The following is a 27374-nucleotide window of genomic DNA, read 5'->3' as shown; positions in this document are numbered from 1 at the left end:
CAGTCTATTGCTGCTGCTGCAGGAGTGAAAAATCACTGCAAAGCTACAGAAATCGGTACCACATGCTGCTCCTGGGACTTCCACAGGTCCCACTGACCGACACTCCACGAATCTCCCTTTCAGCTTCACTGGGTTTGTTCAGATCCCCATAGACAGCCCTTGATACCAGAAAAAGGGGTAAGAATTTAGGGAGTTTGCTTTCAGTTAATAAGATGTCAAGAGAAACCTCACCTAGTTTTTGGAAAGTGAGCCTGCTGACACGTGTGTGCATGCTGGGTGTGTGTGTCTGTGCACACGCGTGTGCACACTAATATCCCATCACATCACTCTGTTCCCCTTGGTGCCCCTGCTCTACGCAGAGACTGACACAGCTCCCTAACCCCGATAACTGCCTTCGCACATGCAGTAAAGGGCTGAATGAGAACAAAGAGAAAGTCATGTGGTTTGGGAAGGGTGGGGAGGGGTGGAGGCAACAGAGGCAATGTCAGCTCACGGTCACCCACAAATGCACAGACCATGAGGTAGAGGCCCTAGAAGTCACTCCTGCCCCAGGTTCCCAGGGAGAGTCCCTTCGGCCCTCAGCCTCTCTTGCTGGTCGTGGAGCCATGCCATCTGGACACAATGAACTAGGAAGCCCACAGAGAGCCAGTGTAATGGAGCCAAAGCCAAATGGGCTCCGCGGGCACAGATCAGGGCAAGGATGCACGCCCAGTGGGGAAGGGAGCACGTGCACACCCCAAGACACAAGCGCCCACTTACTGCCATCGTAGTTGAGCGTGGCGAAGTTGGCCTGCTTCTCCGCGCAGCCTGCGCTGTTGCACACCCGCATCTGCAGCTCGTACCAGGTGGCTTCCTGCAGGTCGTACAGGATGTAGGACTTGGAGAGAGAGGTCCGCTGCGCCGTGGTCCACACCGTGGTCCCAAAGGGCCTGTACTCCAGTGTGAAGGAGGTGATGGGGCAGCCGCCGTCGTTCCAGCCGATGAGGTTCAGCCTCACGCGGGTGGTGTTGATGCTGGCGAAGAGCTCCTGCTCCTTGGAGAACTGGGGCTCTGCGGGAGGGGGCGCCGGGGTGAGCTGGCGGGTGCGGGGATGGAGCCATCCAGCATCATCCGCTGCCCTGGGGCTGTGCTTCCCTCCCCCTGGGAGCTCCGTCCAAGCCTGGGCCCGGGCTGCTAGCAACCTGTCCACTATTAACAGAGGCCTTAGGGAACAACAGGCTCCCCTCGGCCATGGTGACCTGAGTGGGAGGAGGGAAACTGAGTGGCAGAGGGTTTCCTGGAGAACAAGGCCATTCTCATGTGCAGGCTCCTTTAGGGGTTCACAAGTGGCCGTGGGCTGGGCTGGCCTGTTTCTCTTCTCTTGTGAGTGGACTGGACTCAAGAGAAGACAGAGTTGAATGTGGGAAGTCTCGACAGGTGTCCCTCACTTTCCAGACACCTAGGGACCCAAGAACCTAGCAGGTGAATTTCTGCATAAACCAAGCCCTGGTCACCTGAACCTTACCCTGTGTTACCCAAAACTTGTTGTCCAAAACTCAGACACCAGACCCAAGTAGCACCTCTCACTGTCCTGCCATCCGAGTCCAGCCCCTGAGGAGACTCAGGGAGACCTACGAAGACCTTCTCTCCCCCTCCTGACCACACTCCCATGGAGCCATGACCCTCCCTCTGCCTGGAACCCCAGGCTTCACCTTTGGCCCCTGAGCATCATTTCCCGGGGGCTCATCCCCTCAAAGGTCCACATTTTAGATTAAAACAATTCACAATGAAATGCTAACAACTGACCCTTGTCATTTCCCACTTGAAAAGTGGCCACCAAGAGGCAATGTAAAAATAACAGAGAGCTTTGCTTGTGGTGGTACCCAAGATGGGACCCGGGGGTGCTAAGCCACATCCCCAGCCCTTTTTATTTTGTATTTTGAGAGAGGGTCTCACTGAGTTGCTCAGGGCCTCACTAAGTTGCTTAAGCTGGCCTCAAATCTGCAATTCTCCTGCCTCAGCCTCCTGAGTTGCTGGGATTACAGGCATACGTGGGTCACTGTGCCTGGCAAAAATGATAGGTAGACGGGGAAAGGGGACAACTAAGGGAGCAGTTGGCCCACAGGAACTGAGAGGACAGATGTCACATTTCACGTCTGCCCAGTCTGGATGTTTGTTGTCACTCACACCCTTGACTGTAGGTGACACTGTTTTTTGCCAGTGAAACTATGAGATGAGAGAACCTCCGTGAGGATCAGCCGTCACCCTCATCACGCTGGGACACTGCGGAGCCCCCAAAGCAGGAAGAGCAAAGTCTGAATGTGTGAATGAACAGACAAAACCACGGGAGTCTGGGGCGACTCTGCTCCCCTGCCCGCTGGAAGAGCCGAGGTCACCTGGGAATGACAGGGGGGGCCACCTACCTTTCCCCAGTGTTTTGGCTTCAATGATCTCACTTATGCGCCCCGGCCCCACTCCGTTTTGGGCAGTCAGAGTGAACTTGTACCAAGTCCCACATTTCAGGTTTTCCAAGCGGTAGGAGCGCTCGCTGGGGCTGATGGGGAAGCTCCCCCACTGCTCGCTGTTGTCCTCGGAATACTGCAGAATGTACCCTTCGGAGACAGAAGGAGTCTGTGAGCACCGCAGCCCCACCAGGGGTCGACCAAGGTATGCACCCCGCACAGATCCCGGGGGAGAGTTCTCAGAGCTTGAACATCGTCGGAAGGGAACATGCTAACTCTTCCTGATTACAGGAAATTTAGACCCTGCCCGGAGCAGTGCTCGGGTGTATTGATGAGCGGGGTGCTTACACCACACCAGACACCACGACTCTGGTCACATTGCTGGGTAATGTAAAAATAAAACCACTTTTCTGCTTACTCCCTTTTAAAGCTCCAGGTCCTGAAGCCATCCAGGACTTCCATGGCAGCCTGGCTGCTTCTTGTTTTGAAAAATTCCTCCAACAATTCATTTCTCCACATGAGCGCCATTCTCTCTGCTTCTTTGCTTATACGACCTCACACAGCCCCATGGACTAGCGTGACCGTCCCAGTAGGTTGAAGTTACGGAGGTCTGGGGAATCTAGTCAACATGGCCCAGGTCCCTTAGGAAGGCTCAAACCCCTGGCAGTAGGAACCCACGCTGCCCTTGGCCATGGAATATTCTTCTGTGTGACCTCCTTCATCCCTGTTATCTGCAACCATGCTTCTGGCGTGAACCTGTCCTCTGCTCTGTTCCTGTCTCCCCTGAACGTTCACAGCCATGCAGCACAGGACTAGCCTTCCTGGGACCCGGTGTCCTGCTGTCAGTGGTCTGGTGTCCCCTAGCCTACCCGGGAGTTCTGCTTTCAGCTCAGACCAAGCACGTGTGGCTTTCCACGCTGGAGGGGCTCCTCCCCAACCCCTACCTGGAGTCAGGTTTCTGACCCTCCTTCTGGGGCCATGGTCAGTATCTTCCCTTCTGGGTCAGCTCGGCTCTTGCACCCCCAGCTCTGCTCCAGATGTCCAGCGGCTTACGGGTCCTGGGTATTGGGTCTGCCTCCCATTTCCCACCACTAATGCCACATTTGGAACCTCTGTCCCTCTTCCTGTCCTCCTGGATGACCACATCCAGCCGTATGGGCACCCCTGGGTTACAATGCCTCCTGGGGCCGATGGCTTTGGCCTGCATTCAGGGATGGCCTGGCTTCCTTTGTCTTCAACTCTTGGTCAGTGTCACTGGCTTCTCTAAGACCCTCCGCACAGCCGTCCTTCCTGTTCTCTCTCACACGCACAGAATTCTGCACATATTTCCCTGGAGCCATGAGCCCCTCCTCCATGCCTCACTGATTTCCTGTAAGAAGGTTCCCTAAGGAGCCTGGAGCCAGCCCCAGGCAGGCATCTCACCCTGCTCTCTCTGGGGGCCACTTACCTTTGGGCCCTCTGCTTTGGTAACCTGTGGTCTGCTTCTCTTCCCAGCTGTCCAGCAGACAGTCCCTAAGAGTCACTAAGTTGTATTAGTTGTGACCACTGCTGCCTGTGCTGTTTGACTGCAGCGGGGTCCTTGATGCTGCCTGGCAATGACTTACTCCCCTGCTAATGACTCCGCACCTCTCACTGCAGCTGTGGGGCATCTAGTCCACGCTCCTGAGGGCTCCAGGCCCAGCCCTGCCCCAGTCATCCAGCTATTTTTAAAAGTAACCTCACCTTTTTCTTACAAGAGACAGTGGGGTGGGGGCGTGGGGGGGGGGAAGAATAGAAAAGAGAAAGGAAGGGAAGCTCATCCCTTCAGCCAGGGGAGAACTGAAAACTGTTCCCAGCCTGCCCCGTAGCATGTCCAGTTTTGAGGTGTGTGAATGTCCCAGCTAGTCTGTCCCTGAGTGCCAAGCTGGGAAGAGACAAGTGCCCTTGTCTTCCCGTGGTCTTCTCAGCCTCCCTCTCCCAGAAGACAGGGCGTCTTCTGCCTTTGGAGTCTCAGCCCCATCTCCTCTTGTGGCACGGGGACCTCCTTTGTGACTGAGCCCCTCGTTCTTGTGCACCGTCCACCTGTTTCTCTGGTCTAGGTCCTTTTCCTCGCCCACACAGATTTCTCAGAATGGAGTCTGCTAGCCCCACTCACGCTGCAGTGGTCACATTTGCCACCCCTCCAGGATATGCCTCATGTCTCTTCTGCACACTAGGCCAATCAATGGGTTGTTTCCCAGGTGTTATGATTTGGCTCTCAGGTGCCCCCAAAGCTCCCATGTTAACACAGGGATATTCAGAGGTGACATGATTGGATTGTGAAAGACATGACCCAATCAGTCCTGCAGGCAGGTGGGGTGTGGCTGGAGGAGGTGGTCTCTGTGATGTGCCCAGGAAGGGTGTGTCTCCCTGTGGCCCTTCCCCTCTTGCTCTGACTGTTTCCAGACCATCGTGAGCTGAGCAGATGCCCTCCATCATGTCCTTCAGCCATGCCCTCTGCCATGCTGCTCTGCCTCACCTCAGGCCGAGAGCAAGGAAGTTGGTCAACCAGGGATTGAACTAAATTGGACTAAATCTCTGAAACCATACGCGGAAATAAACTTTCCCTCCTCTAGGTTGTTTTTGTCAGATTTTTTGGTCACAGTGCTGCAGACCTAAGTAACACACCATCTGAACCCTTCGACCCTTTGTTTTTTATGACTTTGTAAGTCAGAATAGTGACCACGAGTCCTTGAAAGAAGGATAATGTTAACACAATGAAGAAGAAAGAGTCTTCAGAATCTCTGGAGAGAATACATTTTGTTCCCATTTGATAATATTTCACTCAGAATAGAGGTAAAATAGAGGTATGACTTTGAGAATGAGATTCCTTAGATCAATGATTTGAGTTTCAACAAGTACCATTAAAATGTATGCATGGTTTCTTGGGTAGGTAGTGGAATAATTAATTACATGGTATTTTGGGGGATAACTAATACATAAAAGTTATTTGATGAAATCGTGTCACTTTTAATCAACAACCGTTGACTGTCCGTATCTTATTACCTCTGATAGAACTGCCTCCATTGTCCCCAGGCAGCCAGGAGAGAGTGATGGAGGAAGATGTGGTTTTGGATACTGTAAGCCGGGGCTGATCTGGTGGAACTAGATAGGAAACAGTTTTTAGAAAACAAGAATTAGTTTTTCACATCTTTAATCTTCTATAGCAGTCATTTACCAAATCATTTTTAACAGCCATTTATTAAATAAGTGTTTCAGGTTGCCAAAATATGCAATTCACTTCTGTCAAAATGTCTATTTCGTTGATATCCTGGGCTAAAGAGAGACAGCAGAGTGAATCTATTATTTAAAGAAAAGTCAACCATATTCTGACTTGGATTTATATCGAACTCATTCCCTCTCCATTTCTTGTATTTCAGAGTTGCTCATCACTAATTGAAATCTTCTTTAAACTTCTAAGGACTTATGCATTATTTTACTCTGAATTTCAGCCATGAAATTCAAGTGAAAAAGATAAATGATATCTACTTAGCTGTTCTGCTTTTCTTGGGAAAGGGTGAGGGTGAGAAGAAGCTAGTGGTAAAAAGAATCAAGATGTCACACACACACACACACACACACACACACAGAGCTCTGTAAGTGAAAGGTGTGTCATGGAGCTGCAGGACATGAACTGAACACTCATGTGAGGCTTGAAGGACACATGATTCTGAACCATGAGCCTCAATGTCATTATGGGCTGGCTTAGAGGATAGGAACATTGAAAAAAGTCAGAATCAGGTTATCCAAAATATATATAAAGCTTCACACAAAATGACCTTCCTCCTGCAAGAGAAGCCTGATAATCTGGTTCATCTTTTTAGAACAGAATAACAAAATGTTTTCTTCTGAAAGGCCCAGAATTCTCCTGGCTTCAATTAACTCAGAATTTAAGATCAATTCTGCAGTGTTTTGGAAAAATATAGTTCTCCTCTTCCCTTCCCATTGAGGACGGTATTGATTCTATTTTTATTTGCTGCAATCTATTAATGTGACAACACCTAAATCCACAGAAGCATGCATCTTGATTTTCTTCTAATAAAATATCACCACACACCTAAATCTGAACCCAATCAATAGCTGTTTGGGATTTTGCACACAAAGCTAATGGGACAATCTTTGGAGATTGTTGCATACATTTTGTGAAGAACAAGAAAAAAAATACCTTGCATTAAACACACAATTAAATATTGTAGCAATATACTCTTGAGTTTTAGTTAGTGTCCTTTATTAGATAAATTGCATATGAAAATTGAAGTAGTTAGGAGACCTGACAGACAACCATTCAGATTTCTTTTTCAGTGTTTTTCTGGGTTATATACATATATGTAAACAGTCTAGTCAATAGAAGTCATTAAGAAAGACTTTTTCAGAGTATATACATAGACAAAAGAAAGACTAGGGCGTTTTATATGCAAAAATATATTGCAGTCCAGTACTGTCTCTGGGATACTATCTCTGGAATGTTTTTTATTTTCTTTGATGAGCCTAATTATATTTTCCAAAATAAACATGTAGTCTTTGTAATAAGAAAACAGCAATTAGCTCTTTATAAAGACTGATTTTAAAATTTGTTCAATTCAGCTTTTTGTTTGTGGTATTAGGGGTGGGCTCTACTACTGAGCTACATCCCTACCCCTTTTCGTTTTCATTTTGAGACAGGGCCTTGCTCAGTTGCAGAGGCTGGTCTCTAACTCACGATCTCCTGCCTGGGCCTCCTGAGTAGCTAGGATTACAGGGTGTGCGGCTGTGCCAGGCTCAACTTTGGTCTTTACATGTAGGTCATGCACACAAGAGATCATTCAAGAGAGTCCCCTAATTTTGTACCTTGCACTTGTAAATTTAAAATAATTTCATCTGATCCCCAGTTGTTATTGGCAATGCAGCTGTAGTAGCCAGAATCTTCAGCTTTCACCGTGCGGATGATGAAGCTCCCGTTGCTGAAGATGCTCCTGCGCCCATCAATCGTGACCAGGCTGGGTGTCCCGTTACTACCTCACAGGAAGAAAAATGCACAGATTAAAGAAATTACAATCCACATTAGCTGAGCTTGGAGAAAAGCATCAAGACTGTCTCTGAAGTAAACAGTACATTTGCAGCTTAATATTTCTTGCATTATGAAAGAATTCAACTGCAATTACTGGGTGAAAACCACTCTTTGTAAAAACTGAAGGCTAGATCCATGCCAAGGGCCTGGATCCTGGCTCCCTGGCGCATGGGCTCCTCACATGTGCCAACAACCTTCATGCCCTGGGGTCCCCACTGTGCAGGTCTGGAGACTTCCTCTCTGTGGCAATTTGTACCAGCCTGATCAGATCTCACACAGTGCACTAAATCTTGAAACCTCTTATAGAATCACTTAAAATCACAAATCTTAATGAAATTGATACAAAGAGTGAAATGTTGTATCTCAAGAGGGCAGTGAATGGCCCTTGCACAGGGTTCCCAGCTGTTATGACCACCACCTCTGTGGCAGATTGTCCAGTTGTCTGGGGTCATTCCCACAATGGGCAGAGGGACAGCTTGCTCTCAGGAGCTCATGAATCTCCCGGGACTAACCAGCTTTAAATGCAATGAGCCAAGGGCTCGTTGGGCCCAGCCCATTAACTCAGTAGCTTCTGCCTTTAAAGTGCTTTTGTTTGAAAACAGGTACTCTTCTGAATGCATCATATCAAATCTGTATGCTTAAAGATAATCCCATCCCTTTGTTGATACTCTAATTTCTTCCTCTGAATAGAGTTAAAGCACTTTTAACAATCTCACATGCTTTCTTCCTCATTTTTCTTTTCTTTTCTTTTTTTTTTTTTGTATCAGAGATTGAACCCAGGGTGCTTAACTGCTGAGCCACATCCCCAGCCCTTTTTATTTTTTATTTTGAGACAGGGTCTTGCTGAGTTGCTTGGGGCCTTGCTGAGACTGGTTTTGAAATTGTGATTTTCTTGCCTCAGCCTCCTGAGCTGCTGGGATTACAGGTGTGCGCCAACGCACCCAGCTCCCCTTCTATCTTAATTGCAATTATTCTTTAAAAATATTTGGGGTTTTTTTAGTTGTAGGTGTAGGCAATAACCTTTATTTTATTTTATTTTTATGTGGTGCTGAGGATGGAACCCAGAGCCTCAAGTGTGCTAGGTGAGCACTTTACCACTGAGCCACGATCCCACCCTTAATTGCAATTATTTTAATAATTACTATGAAGTACAGAAAACCAGCTTTCAGGTTAGCAGTCTCAACGTATTCCATTTTTAAAAGTTATTTCTCAGGGCACACATGTGAGGGTTAGATAGCCTATGATCTCTGGAGAAGAGAGACGCTGAGGCTCCTGATAATGGACACCTTGTCTCAGTTACACACTTGCCCTGAGCAGGCAGAGGAACTCCACCCTGGTTATGGCCGGGGCCATTGTCCTCTCAAGCATCCTCATGAATTTCAAGGGTCTGGATTTACAGAGGATGGACACAGTAGATCAGGCCCTTTCCATGCTCAAGCCAAGATTCCCACCATTCTCAGAAGAGATGGTAGGTTTCCCCAAGCTTCCGCTGATGGACACAAATCAGAAGACCCTAGACCCGGCGCGAGTCTGCCCAATGCAGGGGCTGAGGGCTCACAGGGGCATACACTGGGTTACTGGTTACCTGTCCTTCATCCATTTTACTGCAGGAGAAGGGTCCCCAACAGCTTTGCATGGCAAGACGATGTCTTTCATCCAGGGAGTGGTCACTGTCCCACTGAAGGTTAAGATTCTTGCAGGAGCTGGAACACAGAGAGAACAGAAGCCCAGTTATCCCAAGGACTCATCACACAGAGTCAAAGTGACTTCCCAAATAGCGCTCACCCAAACAGCAAGTGACATTAACATTCCAGCTGTCAACAGTATCCCCTAGTGTCCACCTTTACAAGAAATTTCATTGTAAGATCATACGCTTAATTAAAAACCCCCACAGTAGCATTTTTTTCTTCTATTGTCTAAAAATGAGAAGTCCGAATTAAATATTTGGTGCTTCCTAAGCTATGTGATGTCAAGCTGTGTTTTCTAGGAGCCCAATTAGTTTTTCAAAGTATTTTTTGAAATAGTTTATCTCAACGACAAAACTGCACATTAGAACATACTTTTAATATCTAAAACACAAAAACCCAATAGACGGGAAGAAGTAAACTGGAATAACTTCTGCTTCTCAATTTTCAATCTGACCTGCAGCGAACTTGACCTTCAGGACCCACATTAAGGAAAGTGAACACCTTCAGGGTGGCCTCAAGAAGAGGAACCGCAGCGTGGGACAGTGATTCAGGTGCCCAAGCAGGAGCTTTTTCCAGGACCATTTGACACTGTGGAGAGCTCCTGAGAACGGACAACACTGAAGGTTCCTGGTGCCACCTCTTGAGTGTCACCGAGCTGACTGTGTCACCAAGACGTAATCTTCTAGAGGAAAGCAACCTGCCGTCCACTGGAAACCAATTTCTGGGGCCGGCCTAGGAGGCAGAGGCTGTTGTCCTCCTTTATTTTAGCTGACATGCTTAGGCATGTGGTGGGGCTGAGGACAAGGCGCGGGAGGGGCAGGAGATCCCTCCAGGAGCTGGGCCGGAACCACAGGCCCCGACATGGAAACTGCAGGTGGCGGGCAGCCCCATGCTGATTCTGGACCCAAGGAAATGGCACCAGTGTTGAGACCTCTGAACCATTTGGGGCTTCAGGGTTTGCACTGGCAAGAGGCGGTGGGAAGCAGCCTCCCACCAGGAGAACTGCGGAACCCCAGTTAAGGTGAGAGCCCCAGAACCCAGTCATGATGGAGCCCTCCTGGTGTGGAATGCCAAAACTGGTCAGTAAGGCCTTCCAGAGCCACTCCTATTTCTGTTCTCCTGAGCTCAGTGGACAAGAGCAGAGGAAGAACAGATGCTGGAGGACTCAGAAAGTAGGTCTTTTGGGGAAACAGGAATATTGCTTCCAAATGGGGCCATGATTTTGAAGCAGCCTCTCCTGATTGAGGTGGAGTGTTCTAAGGGAGGACCACTTTGCCAATCATCCACAACGGCTGATTTTACATCCTGCTCATGAAAAGATCCCGGTCAGGTAGCACTAGGTTTCTGGCCCTGGTGACTTCTGGCATTTTCTTCTTCAAACTCTTCAGACTGTTCTTTCTATTTGAAGGGGTGTCCTCAGCAGTAAAATGTGGGTTATGAGCAAAGTTGAGCTAGAGTTAGGACTCTGAAGCTTTTTTACAGCCACCGCTTCAATAAGTACATTTTGCATCAAAACCCAGAAGCTACATATACACTGGGATGCTCGTGTGAGTGACAGCAGAGTTGCCCACATCATACTTTGCTGTATCTGTGCATTCAGCTCTATCTGACATAGTCCACCATTTTTCCCAGTTTAGTCCATTTGAATGCTCCCTTCTGTTCCATTGTGGTTCTTTAATATGCCGATCATAGCTTCTTAAATTAATTCTAGGAATCAGTGATTTCAAAAGAACAGGCTAGTGCTACTTCCTCTTCAAGCCCAGTACACACTGTTTCCAGAACAAAATTTGCATTTGAGGCAGCTGGAATTTAAACGGTCCTAGGCTGAAATTCCATGACTGAGCAACAGAACGTACCAGACCTACGGTTCTCACTCAACTCACGGCTGGCAAAAGAATCACCTGGAATCTGAACAACACAAACTCCTACGTGGCCTTGAGGCTTCTGTGGACCTTAGGTGGATTCAGGGAGTCTGACTGTTAACAGGCCTCCCAGATGATCCGAGGAGAAGCCAGGCCACTCGCACCCTGGATGCCCTTCTCATCCTGGTACTGCCACAGCCTTGGCTGGGCCCTCCGTCTCTCCCTGCTCAGGGCTCCTTCCTCTGGTGGGATCCAACCGGATGAGCTCCGTGTCTCCAATTGCTCCCTGACTGGATTTCGGATCCTTCTACCTCCTGGCTGTCTGCTTACATCGGCATCCACCTTCACCCACCCCAGGGCGCTCTGCACGCAGGTCCTCTGAGTTTCCCCACCGTGTAGGGTGGACCTTCAGGTCTTAATGGGTTTCCAGCGACATGGGCTCTGGGTGATGGCTGCCAGATTGAGCTTTGCTCCGTCCTTGAGGTATTCCTCGCTCAGCCCATTCCAGAAGGCTTTCTAGATGAGCCCTAAGTAAGCTCTCTGGAGCATGAGAAGTGGAATGTTTCTGGAGAGATCTAGGCAAAAGGGCATTTGGGCTGAACCTTTATGAGCACCCACCTCTCGGCCTCTGTGCCAGACTTACTCTGTCTCTAGCAAACTCCCTCCTGCTTCCTGCAGTGAGATTCCTTTGGTCCCTCCTCTTCTTAGGCTTCTGACCCTCCTCCACCATCCCCAGAAGCCTAGAGGACCCTGGCCGGGAGCCTGCATTTCCTACCAGGAGACCCCAAACCTGCCGTCTCCTCCTGCTGACCTTGCTCCTACTCCTCCTGGGTGACAATCCTGCTAGAGTCCTCCCCACCACACAAGTGTGCTGTGACAGCAGAACATGTGGAAACCAGGCCTCCCCCGGAGCCCGGCCGCTCCCGCTCTGGTTGGAGTGTCAGGACCTGTGGGCTCGCTGCTCACCCCATGGGCTTCAGGCCCCCAGGGCTACTTCTGCGTGCCCCCCTCACCCCACTGAAGCTGCTCTTGGGGAGGTCGGGGTCCTCTCGCCATCCACCCAAAGGGCTCTCCAGCTTTGTTTTCCTCCACTGTCCCCCGGCAGCTGCCTCTGCCACCTCTCCTCCTGTCTTGACTCCCAGCTGGACACCCGCTCTCGGGCCTCTCTGCCCTTCCCCTTTGCTCTGCCTGTCCCAGTCCTGTCCCTCCTGGAGCAGGTCCTGGGCCCTCATCCCTGGGGCTCCCTCCTGCTCTCACTCACTTCCCAGCTGTGGGACATCTGGAGGATGACCACTGTGTTCCTGTCTCCCGCCAGCTGTCCCCACTGAAGACACCTCTGAGTGACAGGTCGCTCACCCGAGTGGGGACACATCCAAATGGCTGCGTGACCTCCCTCCTGCTTAAAAATTCACCTCCTCCATGTTCTTCCTCATCGATAAATGACACCTCCGTGCGCCGCCTGTGTCAGATTGCGGATGTTCCCTGAGCCTGCCTCCCCTCCCCCACACCTGTCACCTTGTCCCGCTGGGTCTGCATCCACAATACCCCACTTCTCTTGACCCTGTTCACCCTGTGCTAGTCTGAGCCTTGATGGATGGCCAGTCCACCTCCTCTCTTGTCTCCTGACTTCCTGTCCTTACCTGTCTGCAACTCATTTAGATGTAGGGTCCATTGAGGTCTTAAAAGCACACCCACGGCTCATATTACCCAGTGCCCACTTGAGATGCCAATCACACGGGCAGCCAGGTGGGGGTAAATGGCAACTCTGTACTATCTTCCGTTTTTCTCTAAACCTAAAACTACAAAATAAAGGTCATCACATACACTCACAGTCTTTCTCTCTCTCACACACAAACACAAATGTATCTCCTCTGCTTAAAACCCCAGCGTCTTCCCATCTCTCTCTCATTAAAGTCCAAAGTCCCTTATGGCTCTCAAAGTCCAGTTTCCGGGGTCCTCAGGATCATGGTCCCATGGCTGTGCCCCAAGCCTCCAACATGCTAAACCCCTGCACAGCTGCAGGTCTCTGACTCTGCTGCTTCCGTAAGGAACATCATTTTCTTTGAATCTCAGGTGACCACATCTATTCGTCCCTGGGTGGCCGAATCTGACCACCATCTCTGCACTCTGTGTGGTCCTCTTATGATGTGGTTTTTAAACAGAGCTCATTGCAGTAGACAATTCTGTGTAGATTTAGTGATGCTGGTAACATTTTCCCAGCAAGCTGTAAGCTCCCTGTGGGCAGGCACGTATGTTTGGTTCATCTGTGGAGTCGCTCCTCTGGGCTCAACACGCAGATTCCTTCTCCCTCTGGATGCCCAGCCTGACTTTATTTCCTAGCCCTGCTTTAAAAGTGGGTCATTCCCACACACATCCATACCTGGCAGTGAACACTACACCCACGACCCTCCGTGTTCTCTTCCCCCTTCGTTTGTGGCTATGCCCCAGGTTGAGATCACACTGTGGAAGAGGCTAGATCTCCAAATCATCATGTGGAGTGGAGCCAGCCACCAAAGGAAGTTAGCTGTCAAAACCATCAATTGGGCTGGGGGTGTAGCTCAGTTGGTAGAGGGCTTGCCTTGTAAGCACAAGGCCCTGGGTTCAATCCCCAGCACCAAAAAACAAAACAAAACCATCAGCTGGACTCTGCCACTGTGAGAGGCCACGGAGATTTCAGGGAGTTTTTGCTTGAGCCGTCAGGCTCCCCTGACTAGCTCCTCTGCACCCCCAGCAGAGTGCGGGGTACTGATGGACACTCAGAATGATTCATTAAACAACAAGCATCATGTGATCTCTGCAGACGAGGCCTACTCCTCTCCTATGCAAGTGGCCCATTTTCAGATGTGCCCCTGTGGATGTGGCGCTTCCTACTGCATCAGCCTGGCCCTTCTTGGCTGTGTCTCCTCAGAACTGTGGCGGCACACAGGAAAGGAGAAGCGAAGTCACTGCCAGTCGCCAGCTTTTGTTGCAGTCCAGTTCCTCCTGCAGGCGAGCCTTATTCCACCATTCTCCTTTACCATCCCTCTTTTCCCTCAGTGTTAGAGCTGGCTGGTATCATGACAAGATCACAACAGAAAAAATTCCGCTGGTTTAGGTTCCCCACCAGCACCACCGTACCCCGTCTCTGCTGTGTTTGGACCACGAGGCTGCTCTCTTTTGCCCTCACTATTTTATTCTGCCTCTTTCTTAGGTATCACATTAACATCATATTGTCAAGAATGTTTAGAGGAGAATTTGGAATTTGGGAATGTTAATGCTTCTCTTTCAGAGTCCCAGAGATCATTCAGTAATAAACTGCCCTTGCTCTGTGCCCCCAAATCAGGAGGCATCTCTTGCTGGCCTGGATGGAGATGGACCCACTTTGAGGGCCAGCTGGGGGGGGACTGGAGACATTGGCTGCAGTGAGGACCAGGAGAAGAGAAGGAGCATTCCTCACATAGGATTTTTAGGGACAAGTCTAACATCAAACTGTGAAGATAACATACTTATTCTTAGGAACTTTGATTCTTGGGTGACCCCAGGTTTTCACTATCCTTTAAGGACTTTGTTTATAGCATTCTACCCACAGATGTAGAGCCAAGGATTTCCTCACACTTACAAGGTTCCAGATCCCATAGATCTCAAAATTGACATTTCTCTTTAAGAAGTAAGACACCTGAGTTTCGAGGAGAGCAGAAGTCCCTGGGAAAGGCCATGCCACGATTTTCTTCTATTCAAAGTGGTTGGTGGGGCTCCTCTCCTAATTTTCCCAAAGACACTTTGGGTTGCAGCACTCCCCTCTGGGGAGCCCTTTCCTGGCTGGCTTAGGGGCCCAGGGCCAGCCAGCAGCAGCCCTGTTTCTTGGACAGATGTGATTTTCAGAGCTCCGCCAGGTTGACTGCAGAAAAAGTAGGTAGTGAGGCCAGCCGAATGGCAGGGAATGAAGTCCTCACTCCAGGGCCCACCTTTGGCTAATGGCTCCACCGTGATGATTTCACTGCTGTTGCCTCTTCCTGCCGAGGTCACAGCCACCACCCAGACGCTGTACTGACGATTCCGACTCAGGTTAGGGATTCTGTAGGAAAATGAGTCAGGGGAGGCTTCAAACTCGCTGATCACCTGTTGAGAGGAGACATAAACATTTTCTTATTCAAAGAAGCCAGTGGTATGCATGGATTCCTGAAAGAGAGGTTATTAAGGTACCAGCTAACACAACACAGAGAAGCCTCCATCAACACCCCCCAAAAGGCTCCATTTGCAACATGAAATGGAATCAGGAAATCTAGGGGACCCATGGTGGATATCTCTCTTTGCAGTAGCTTTGATGGTGGCAAGCGAGTACTATAATCCTCTGAGTTATGGGCCACCGCTTGTCTGGTGTTGGCCAAGATGAAGTAGCTGGAGCCGGATGTATTCTCCTGCCCAACAACCAAAGAACACATGGAATATGTGAAGCCGTGGTTTCAGAGGCATTGTGCCTCTGGTGGCGAATGACAGTGATCTCTGAAGGATGGGAAACAGACAAGGTCAACCTCATAACACGGGGGGTGCCATCTTTGAGAGGGTTTTGAGGGCACAGCACGTGGACGGGAACCCAGAGGGAACCCAGCAGCCTCCCAGGGGTGAGGAGGCAGAATGAGAGCCTGGGGAGGCACAGGGTCCTGGGAATGGGAGTGCTCACAGACGGGGAACGCCAGAGGGCCCGATTTGGGCATTCAGCTGTGGAGACTCTTGCACACGTGTGAGGAAACTCCCTGAGCCAGGGAGAGAAGCACCCAGAAGGCCAGGCAGCCTCGGAGCTTGGCACCCACATGGGGCTTGGAATAGCGCCTGTTCCCACCATGCTGGACAATATGAGCCTCCATGGGGCACAGGGCGTGGTATGGGAGGCCTCTCTCCTGGGGGAAGAGCAGTTAGACTAGGACTGAGCCCTGCTCTCCTCCTGCCTAGCAAATCTTAAAAGCAAGATTCAGTAAGACCACACCATTACTAAGTAACTTCACTGCATCCCAGAATGAATTCATGACTATTTATATAAGAATTAAAATATTTAGTACTTGGAAGGTAAAATTCACAGTGTTGGACATCCAGTGAATAACACCCAGGGAAAGCCCCAAATACCCACCAAATGATGAAAGTTGATGATAAACAAAAGTGTTGTGTACTTACAATGGAGTATTATTCTAAAGCAGAGAGGAATGAAATACTGATACATGCTACAATATGGATAATTATCAAATTATGGATAAATTGAAAACACCATGCTAGACGAAAGAATCCAATCACAAAAGAACACGGATTTATGATTCCCTTTGTATGAAGTGTCCAGAATAGACAAGTCCCTAGGGACAGAAGACTGATTGACGGGGGCTGGGTGGGAGGTGGGAGTGGGGGGAGGGGCTGACAACAGGTGTGGAGCCTGTTTTGGGGATGATAAAAATGTCCTAATGACGTAAAAATGTCTAGATAATGGTAACAGTTTTGAAATTCTGTGAGTATACTAAAAGCCACTGGATTGTACACTTTAAAAGCATGAATTTTATGGTATGCAAATTATATTTCAATAAAACTGTTATAAAACAAATTCCAGGAATGTCACAAAAGCAGGAACACATGAGCCATAAAGAAAAAGGAATAATGATATCTATGAAAACAGGCTCATGATTGACACAGATATTGATTTAATCATAGAAGAACAATAAAACGGTCATCGTGTTATAGCTGTGTCGTAACTCCACTGTGTTCAAAATGAAGATCTAAATGATATAAAAATACAGAAATACTCAGGTCAAACTTGAGATGAAATTCTAAAGTGTGAGATAGAAAAAACTGTGGAATAGATTGTCTGCCAATTAGATATTGAAGGAAGAACAGATTGAAGATGTACTAATGGACGACAGAAGAGAGATGAAAAGTCAGCTGTCTGTCAACAGTGGAAGGCTGACCAACAACCTGACACTCAGGTGGACTTCCCAGAGTCCCCAAAGACAAGGACCGAGGGCAGAGAGACTGAGGAATTTATCGAGGAAGCAATGGCTAGGCCATTTCCAAATTCCGTAGAAATTATAAACCCACAGAGCCAAGAATCTCAATGAACCCAGCCTCAAAAATACTAAGAAAAGTCCTCCAAGGCACACCATCATAGGTTGCTCGAGACTGGAAATGGAGAGACGATCTCATAAGCAGCCAGAGGAGAGACATATATTTGGGGGAATGATAAATTATTCAAATAAATGATAAATTAATGTAAATTGATTTTACAATTTTACAAAGCTTATGACAGACAAATTATGTCAATTGTAGATAAGGATGAGGGCAGATTTCATTTCCAAAACAATCCAAGTAAGAAGAAAATGGAAAAAAAAATCTTCAAAGTACCAAAAGGAAAGCAAAACTCAACTTTGGATTCAATAGTCAACACGCATGTTTCAAGATGAAAACAAAAGAAAGACGTTTTCAGAGACACAAGAAGCTGAATGGATTCCTCACTCACACCAAAGGAAATGTTCAAGCAAGTCATTCATGCAGAAAAAAAATGCTGACAGGTAGAAACAGGAATGTACACAAGTATGAGCACCAAACGCTACAAGGACTTCCTTGCCCCTTGGTAGCTGTTAAATAAATCTTGAGCGGCTCAGTAGGCTGCATACGTCACACAAGCTTTGCAATCAAGCAGAGAATTCAAGTCAGCTCTGTCTTGTGATAGTTTGCCTTGTTTCCTGGCAAACCAGGAACACTGCATGCGCTTGTCTCGTGGGACGTTCTGAGGTTTTCTTGTTAGCAGAGTCATTTTACAAAGCTTATGACAGACAAATTATATCAATTGCTCTCATTGAACATTCAGCATCGATGAAGCATGAAAAGATATTTACAAAATAAAAGATCTTCCGTAGAGAATGTGTAGCTCTTAGTTAAAACTCAATATGCATCTTGGCTATGAGGTATGAACCATCTTTTATTACCTCCAAAATATCTATTTTATTTGTATTTTTGCCAGAAACATGAAGCTTGGCTGAAATCAACAACAAAACGATATTTTCTTAAGCAACCTTGTTTGCTTCGCCATTGATGTAGAACACCACCCAAGAGCTAAGGAAAAATGTCAACTGAAGGAAACTTCCTCCAGATGGAGTGGAAAGAAGAGGGACTGCCCAGTGGCTCCTGAGGGTTCCTTGGGAAAGTCAGCTACACTGACGTTTCCACTCTTTGACACCACTGTATATTCCCCTGATATCTGCCACAATGAGGCACCATTTCCTTGCCTCAGCAGGAGGGCAAACAAAAAGTTGCCAACTGAATGATTCAGACAGTGAAGAGTTGGTTCCTTTTCTTTGTGTCTCTGTAACTTGACTTCTCCTGTGGTGCTGAAGTTTTGGCAATGGCCTTAAAGGTGACAACATCCCCCCAAATGCCTGTACCTTCTCTCCAACAAAAGATATGAAGCCGCCCATGCAGGACGTGATGGTTTCGCTCTTTTCCAGTCATCCAACCCCAAAGAGGCTGAGTCTGGAGTAGGATTTTCTGCTGAGAACTGGCTGTGTGCCCTCCTGCCTCGGATGGGAGGGGCTAGAGCTCCATGGAAGCCCCTGGAACTTGGCATCTGATGGACATGGAGCTGGGGGAGTGCGTCACACCTGGAGGTGGAGGCTGGCCCCAGGGACAGGGTAGGTCTCTTCTCCCTGGGGAGGAGGCTGTGTGGAGCCTCCTTCAGAGGTCAGTGGGGTTAAGGAGGGAGGGAGGCTGGGGGTCTTGGAGAACGCCTGGGGATAGGAAATGTCTCCATTAGAGCAATGTCCCACACATTACAGAACATTAATTTAAACAGGATCTCATAGAGACGGATGGTGATGATTCAACTACTGTTAGCCTTTTAAGAGGAAGCACAAGTAAGGAAGAAGGGAAAAGATGGAATTGGAAAAATTAATCAGAAGCTCATTTGGGGTAGTGAAGCAAATCTTTATGATTAAATCCTTAATGCTCAGCCAGAATATTCTGAGAAAGAGGGGTAGTGAGGACTGCCTCCTTATGAAACATTGTCCTTGACATTTTAATCTGAGTTATCAAAGCAGTGCCTATGATTACGTTTTGTTAATTTTGTTATTATCAGATACCAGCTGTTGCCACCCGACAGTCTGACGGTGTGTGAGCAAGCAGGTGTGCTGATTTCCACGAGCATTTTCGGCAGAGGCTCTCTACTCCCAGTACGGGGAAGTTCCATGAGCAGGGGTTGACCTGACTTCTGGACTTCTCCTGAGATATCAGCGTAAAGCTGCATCAAAGACTTTGAAGAGCCAAGGGAGGGGGGTGGAAAGGAGCCTAGGGGAGCCTCACTGACAGGCGACAGGAGGAAACACAGAGGCTGTGCCCCGGGTGACGCAGGGTGCAGGGCTGGGGGTTAGTGCTCCTGATGGGGCGGTGGGGGAAACGCGTGTGGAGGTGAGAAATGGAGGCCTCGGGATTCATATTGAAATATCCAAGTATCGACTTTCTTCTGGTAGATCTATAGCCATCAGTGCTCACCCTCAGAGTCAAGATGTGGCAGTTGGAGATTTGATGGGCCTAAAGCATGCCCAAGTCTTAACCCAACCATGCTAACTGGGCTGGACGTCGGTCCTGACCGTGAAGGTCCAGAGGCAGGAACATCCTAGAAGCTCTGGGCCCAGGCTCCTGACTCCAGAGTTAGGGGCCTGGGCCTGGGGACTTCTGCCTGAGCTCACTTCTGGTTCTGGTGGATCTAGCAACATGGTGTAATTGGGAAGTTGTGGCTGGAGGTTGCTGATTCCTCTGCCGTCGTCATAAATTCCGTTAGCTGTCTGAAGAAAAGACTGTCTGCTTTTTTCTCATTGAAAAGGTGCTTAAATATCTTGACTCCATCAGAGTCCAAAATTGAGCCCATTTATTATGCATCACCCCCCAGTTGAAACAGCTCTAAGTGGCAGCCACAGGACTTATTTTATGGGTCTATACAAGAGGACGGTGGGATGAGAAGAGTGGAGACCTTCACTGATGTCATGCAACAGACCGTCCACAGCGCTGTTAGGGGTGGCCTGGGATTCTATTTGAGGATGCACGCTCAAGAGTTAAAACAAATGATCACAGATGTTGTACCTAGGAGGGCGACGATCATTTCCCTGGGGGAGTGGTGGGGTGTTGTGCGGATACCATTGAACTGGAGTGTGGGGCCGTGGGTGAGGAGAGACGATAATTACCAGACGCCAAGGAAGCTACAAACTGGCTGACCACTGTTCTCTCCTTTGGGCCGTGGTAATAAAATCCATGAAAAGACTCTGAACAACAGGCCTAAGAATGGTAAGAATTCATAAATCATCACTGAGTTTGGACTCATGTCATTTACTGAGTTCAGAGTCTTCATGCAGATTACAAGGTAAGTTCTTGTCCCCACGGATCGAGAATGATCATGAGTTGGCAAAGGGAAGGTTAATTAAAAATGAGGCATGATAGGATTCTGAGCAATCCCAACCAGAATCCAGAAATAAAATCATTTGAATTCCCTTTACAAAACTGTCTCTGTCACAGTTGGAGATGGATTAATATTTGCAAGATGTCTAGGAAAATAAATGGAAACTTCATGTATTTGATTTAAAAATATATTTATAGCAAAGTTTTACAAGACTTCTGACGTGTTTGCCTCCCCCGAATTGTACACAGTGGAAAACGCAGCCATTGGCATAAATCTTGTGACAGCCAAGCCAGGCTGCTCGCACTCAAGCCCGGGACCTTCTGAGTTATGCCTCAGGTCTGCTGGGAGGAGGAGGTTTCTAAGGAGCTCCTCAGTCTGTCTATTGTAGAGGGCAAGGGTTCCCGGGAGGGTCACCTAGTGCTTCCATGTCCCCATGAGAACCCTGGAATAACTCGCCCCAGACCTGTCTTCATCCACAGTTCATTTTTCCTTTGGATGTCGATGTGATTTTTTTCCCCTTTCATATTTAAGAAGTATTTCACCAGTAAGATAAAATTAGCCACAATGAGCCACTTCAAATGATTTCTATAAAAATAGGTGTTTACCCCACAGTTGTTGAATCCATCTCCAAATCCCTCACGTTTATTTAGCTTAATGGATGAACTGTAAAGCCTTCTCTAATCCCCTCCATCAGGGGCCACATCTGCCCTTTGTTCACGGGTCTTTTCAGGCCCTGGCTTATTCCTTTGTGGGTTAGGTCTTGCAGTCTCTCTCCCTGCTGGGCTCCAGGGTCTCAGAGCGAGGACCGCCTCTGTCCTGCCTCTCCTAAGCCCCCAGCTCTATGCTGAGTCCACACCTCCCAACCAGGGGCTGGAATGAGTACAGAGTGCTTTATGTATTAGGTGAGTTTAGTGATGACCCAAGAATGATCAGAGTGCAAAAGAGAAAAGAGGTGTAGCAATGACTTTGAAGTCGGGGGCTTCAAGTGATCCAGCCTGTCTGACTGATATAAAAATAATCCCACTTTGAAAAAATTTCAATTAACTTTTTAATGAGAAACTAATTCTATCAAAGAAACAGGGTGCTTTAAAAAGCTTTGATATCTAATTATTAACACACACTCTTTAATAATCTTGAAAGCTCTGATTTTGTAGGTAGAATGTTCACGGCAGAGATAAAGAAGAAAACATCTCCCCCAAAGCAAAATAAACAAAACAGAGAGCTCTTTTAATTACAGAGAAACTGAACTCTCGGAACACACAAAAAAATCTTACTTTGTGTCGGTGGAATGGCCTGGATTCCATTAAGAAGGAGCAGTGAGCTGAGTCAACCTGAGAGTTTTAAAAGTTCCTATGTATAATTCATTTTGATCTGATTTCCATGTTATTTCATTGTTCTCATCTCTAAAAGACAACAGACGATGTTATGGCATAAGGATCTCTGAAGGCAGAGGCTGGCAGGCAGCATCTGGAAAGGCCAGGGTATTAAAGCTCCTTACTTGATGCCAGCGCGTTCCAGTGGCTTCCTTGGCACTTTGCTGAGGTGATGGCAGCGGCCGCTGTGGATGTCATTGCTGGCCACTTACTAAAAGCCTTTCAAACACCATACATTTTATTTGTTGGCTTTTCAAATATATGTACAAAAAATTGCTATCATGTTTTGCAAGTGAATTAAAGTTGGTATTCAGAAAGGTACAAAGGAAACTGGTTTCTGGATGTTGAGGATTGAGGATGCTGTCTCATCAGCCAACCGCACTGCAGCTTCCCGGGGTCCCAGGCACTTGAGCCCAACCTGACCTCCCTCGCTATGACTCTGCCACATCCCCTCACCATCGTCCCTACTATTGCCACCCTAACTACCTGTCAAAGTGCATTATTAATTCAACCTGACGGCGGTCACCTATCTGAAAAATTCTGCAGGAAAGAACAGATTTAGTGACATGTAACTTCTCACATAGAAGAAAGAAATAGGTGAAAAAGAGTATTTTTTTAGGAATAAAAGTGATGTATTCACAATAGAAAGTATGGGGGAAAATAGCTATTTCCATTACTTTTAATTGAAAGTGATTTGGAGCCAATTTAATTCCTTAAATAGTACAACATGTTTGGGTCAGGCCAAGTCAAAAAGATAACATGTTTTCAAAGCCAGAGTCCTTCAAAGGCTCCAGAAGATAGTTGATTGAAAGGGAATTGTTTTGCAAAACCATGGGGATGGTAAAAAGGTCAGAGGTTGCCAGAAATTGGGAGGGACGGAGGGAGGGATAAACAGGGGAGCCCAGAGGATGGGGGGAGGGAAACTATTCTGTGGGATCCTACGGTGGTGAGTACTTGCCACTGTACATCTGGACAAACCATAGGCTGTCCAAGACCAAGAGAACCCTGATGTGGGTGGTAATGATGTCAGTGTAGTTTCATCAATGGTAACAAATGGACCCCCAGTAAGCCGTGGCAAGGGGATGTGGAGGAGGCTGGGAGAGATGTGAAATCTCCACATCTTCTGCTCTATCTTGCTGTGAGTCTACAACTGTGCTAAAAAAAATAAAGTCTACTCCCTTTTTAAAAAGGGTATTTTAGTCTGAGGATGCTCAGGAAGCTTTTGGCAGCAATGGAGAAGTACGTTTCAGGGTGGCATATGCTGGCTGTCTAGGACGAATGGATGTCAGCTCAAAGCCAGAATTCTTGTTGGAAGATTATCTGCCCAGTTGGGCGAGCAATCTTGTAAGACTGTGCTTCAGAAGAGACTTAACAGGGAGTGATGACATGCAGAAATTCCATCTGAATATATGCTTTATTCTCCCTGGGTCTGTAAATCACAATATTGAGCTCAGGATTTCAAAGGCTGAAGTGTGGCCTTCCCTATGGTACAGGTCACCTGTGTCTCGACCAAGTGTAGCAACTTTACATGAAGCCCAGTGAAATCAAAGACTCCTGGTGATAACCTAAAAAGAGAATTAAATACAGACAAGACTGAGCGGCGATTGTCTGGTTTAGTAAGGACAGGTTAAAGGGAAAGAAAACTATTTTTAAAGAGTGAGCTTTTGAGATATAACACAGACTTCCTCTCTAGTCTCCCTAAGAATAGAAGTCGAATAAAGAGGTGCGAATTGCATGATGAAAATTTTTAAAGATGAATGGAGAATCATTATATTAGAGATGGCCATTAAATACAGAGGTATATCCAAGGGGTCTTCAAGAATAAATGTCCCAAGAGTTTTTCTAAACCAGAATAAATTTTGTGTCTTGGATGCTTAGATGTATCCTTGCCCCAGTGAAATGTCCTGGGTTTCTTGCAGCTGTGTAATTCTGTGACAAGATGCAGGGTCTAGCATAAGGTAGGGTAGATCATCAGAGCCCAGAGAGCCTGGCACGTACTTGTCATGCAAAAAGCTCAACAAAGGTCTTATGAACTTGATGAACTGGATACATGCAAATGGAACACGATGCGCTATTCTTAGGCCAACTTGAGGATCTCCGTAACTTCCTGATTTATTGTTAGAGAACAGAGAGACCCTCCATTGGGTCACTCAGGTAGAGCTATAGAAGAATGCTCTCCGCATCAGTGACTGAAGAGCACGGGTATTAGCTATGAATCCTCACGAGACAGGGAGCCTCCCCAGGTGGCCACACACTTTCCCAGCAAGCAGGGGCTTCCCTATGCGAGAAGCCTCCCCTGGATGACGCAGTAGCATCCCTAACATCTAACTCACTGCGCCGTTTGCTGAATGTCCATTTCAGGATAGCACCAGGGTTCTCCAAGGCACTACAGTGACTAACCGTATCTGTGAAGAAACTGACAAGCCACGAGGAGGCCAAGCCACGCCCATGTGCGGCAGGGCAAGAGGTTGGGTCATTTGAGTCAGTGCTGGGGAGTCCTGGGGCAGGACAGAGCTGGCTTCCAGGGGAAGACATGGGCCTTCATGAGGGAGGCTAGGCTCAGAGTGTGGCCGCTGTGAGTGGCTGACCGTGGTGCTGAGCTGTGTGACCCAGGCCAGCCTGCACTGTCCCCATTTCAGTCTCAGTAAAACAAAGATGCCAATAACAGCATCTCCTGCATAAGGCAGGCATTAGGATTAACCGACGTGAAACAGTATTTTAAAAAATGTGGGTCACTGAAGCATTTAGTGGGACACGACAATCAATTAAAAAATAGAATACAGTAGAAAAAATTCAGCAGAACAGAAAATATCAGTGGGCATTACATGCAGTAAGTGTAGGCGCTGTTCCCATAGCTTCTGGTGTGTGTGTGTGTGCGTGTGTGTGTGTGTGTGTGGCGCTGCATTGTGGTTGCAACACACATTTCCCTGTGGGTCCTGATAACGTGAGCTTGTACACCACAGGTAGAAAGCATGGGGGCTGGGTCCAGGCAGTGCTCAAACCCGGCGGAGTGAAAATACAGCGCCCAGGCCGAGGCTTCAGGAAAGAGCATTTATGTGGGAGGATGAGGGGGTTGGGGGGGAACCAGCGAGCACAGGTGCACACACACGTGGGCTCCCACGCAGGACCTGCCTGGGGCGTGGGGGGCCTTAGCAAAGGGGTGGGAGGGCTAGTCGAGCTTGAGGCTGGTGGGAGTTGTGGGCCACGTTGAAGGTTCTGGATGCTTTTAACTGAAAAATGAGCAGTCATTAGGACATTCGCACAAGGGGATGGCCAGCGGGATTCAGAGCTGGGGGACACTGGGCAGTGTCATGTACAGTGGGCTGGAGTGGAGAGTGGACGCCTGTGCCTAAGTTTTGGCTCCCCAGAGAGCACCTGAGCCAAGATCCAGGAGTGGACATGGGAGGCAAGGAGGGCAATGAGAGAGGGCGCGAGACGGCAGGCCACTCTGAAGATTCGCCTCCTCTGGTCAGATCCCCTTTCCTGCCCCAGATCCATCACTTAATTCTCTTGCGAGCCAGACTGTGCACATGTCCCAGGAAACCACCTCTGTCCCTGTTGTTTGAGTAACCCTCTCGCCTGTGCTTCTACCAAGTTCCACAGGGAGGTGACCTCCACTGGCTCCCTAGAGCTTCTGGACACATGCTCAGACTGCTGCTGGCTCCCTTGGGGTAGGGTGAGGCCGCGGGAAAAATTCTGGCCATCCATTTCTGCTGGAGCATTTAGTGCCCATGCCAGCCTCGCTGGACATTTCTTTCCCTCTCTGTAAAACCTGCATCGGGCCCTGGACCGAAGATAACAAGACGCCGAGCTTCCACCAACAAACCATGGCCATGGGTGTGAGAGAAAAGTCAAGCTGTTTGTTTGCAGGTAGCTTCTCTTGATGGCACCCTTGGATCCCAGCACAGGATTGGTGCAAGGTTGTGCTCAATGATATTGTTGTGCAAATGAATAAGTGATTTGGTAATCCGTAAGGCAATGAGTGACATGAAGAAGAATCATCGTCAACGGTCACTGCAGGATGCTAATTAGAAGACAGAATGTGGTTGGATCATTGGCTGATAGAGGGAACAGGAAGGGAAGGGGGCAAGAATGAGTTTAGTGCTGGGCCCTTTGGATATGAAGTCCTGCTGGGCTTTCCACGAGGACTTATGTGGCAGGAAGTTGGAAATGTGGGACCAATTGGTTCACTACATACACAGAGTAAGAGATGAGGAGTTTGAACTCTGTAACATCAGATGACGGTTACACTGCAAGAAGAGATCCCCTGCGACGTGAAGGTAGGAATGGATACGAAGAGGGAGTAAGAAAGAGCATTAGAAGATGCACCCTCAAAGGAGGGGACGGAAAAGGAGGAGCCATAAAGGAGAAGGACAGAGGATATGGAGGCCAAGAGGAGGGCTTCTGGAGGCAGACAGTGCCGCAGTCTGGCTGGGCACAAATCACGAGCCACTCGAGCAGGAACAAACTTTATTTCTGAACTCCACCAGCACACTCCACACACACTCCCCGGGAACTCTCCCCAATGCCATTCGGCTCCTCCAGGAACCACCAACTGGAAATCCCTCCTCCGGCACTTCCCCAACCAATGTGAACTCTTCAGGAATCCCCGCGAGAGCTCAACCAGAACTCAACGGGAACTCCGCGAGAATTCAAAAGTCATCATCTTAATGGCTTGCTGGCGTCACCTCTCAACCACTACTTCTGGCAAAAATGCCATGCGTCATCCCCACTCGGCTGTGGCCCTCAACATCTCCCCCCTTCTGTTTAATGAAACACCAAGCATGTGGCTTAGGGACCGTGCCTGGTAGGCTGTCCAATACTACAAGACAGCTGAACACTGACATCGGATACTAAAAGGGAACAGGGACAGCAGTGGGAAGAGGTGGTGGGGGTTTTACAGATGGGAGGTCCACGGCGACTTCTGAGGGAATGAACGAACATAAAGATAGACGGGTGGTCAGGCCAGCCGCCTCTTGCTTGGTTCCACATGTGGGTCCTCTGCAGCCCACCCTTGCCCTCAGCAGTACCGGGGCTTTCTTAAGCGCCATCTTGGGAGGGTTGGGAGGCCGACCCACCTGCACCTGGGGTTAAAGCTGCGGGACTTGGTGTGAGGTACTTCCCCTGCTTCCTAGAAGGCTGCTCAGTGACGGTGGGGGCCATGCTGAGAGGAGTTCAGCTGCCCAAGGGGTTCTGGGTAAGAATAGTGCTGGTGTATTCTCGTCTGCCCCTCAGCAACACTTATTGAGCACCTGCTGTGTGCAGGCATGGGTGGCAACTAGCATCATTGGTATGGATCACAATTCATTGGTATAATTTTTTATGATTTTTAATGTTTATTCTTCATGAATGAAAAGTTTCTCTTAACTCAATTTCTAAGTTCTATGTAAGTAAATTTGGCATTGTGAAGGAGGCAGCTTCTAGTTCCTGGTACCTGTTTAATATGCACAACTTTTCACAGACTGCTTTTATGTAGGGTGAAGCCCCAGAAAGGAAATATAGCTTAGTTGCTTTCTACCTGGGACCTTGAAAAGTTATTTTACTT

At 48.2% G+C, this 27374-nt stretch overlaps 1 protein-coding gene and 1 non-coding gene across 2 annotated transcripts in view; one reads left to right on the top strand and one right to left on the bottom strand.

Moving 5' to 3' along the window:
- Positions 1–27374, bottom strand: part of Dscam (DS cell adhesion molecule) — a 563164-nt gene that overhangs the window by 50013 nt on the left and 485777 nt on the right. The window contains exons 21-26 of the mRNA XM_071615768.1: positions 15001–15154; positions 9092–9209; positions 7287–7450; positions 5466–5564; positions 2403–2591; positions 760–1050 (exon numbers count right to left, since the gene is read on the bottom strand). Coding sequence (XP_071471869.1) covers positions 760–1050; positions 2403–2591; positions 5466–5564; positions 7287–7450; positions 9092–9209; positions 15001–15154 — 1015 coding nt within the window. The remainder of the gene's footprint in view (positions 1–759; positions 1051–2402; positions 2592–5465; positions 5565–7286; positions 7451–9091; positions 9210–15000; positions 15155–27374) is intronic.
- Positions 13606–13680, top strand: Trnat-ugu (transfer RNA threonine (anticodon UGU)). The gene has a single exon. It is a non-coding gene; the product is annotated as a tRNA-Thr (tRNA).

The sequence above is a fragment of the Marmota flaviventris genome, chromosome 8 (assembly GCF_047511675.1).
Source record: "Marmota flaviventris isolate mMarFla1 chromosome 8, mMarFla1.hap1, whole genome shotgun sequence".
NCBI classification, from domain to species: domain Eukaryota; kingdom Metazoa; phylum Chordata; class Mammalia; order Rodentia; family Sciuridae; genus Marmota; species Marmota flaviventris.
The sequence above is the reverse complement of the archived record's forward strand: the minus strand, read 5'-3'. Positions and strand labels throughout refer to the sequence as shown.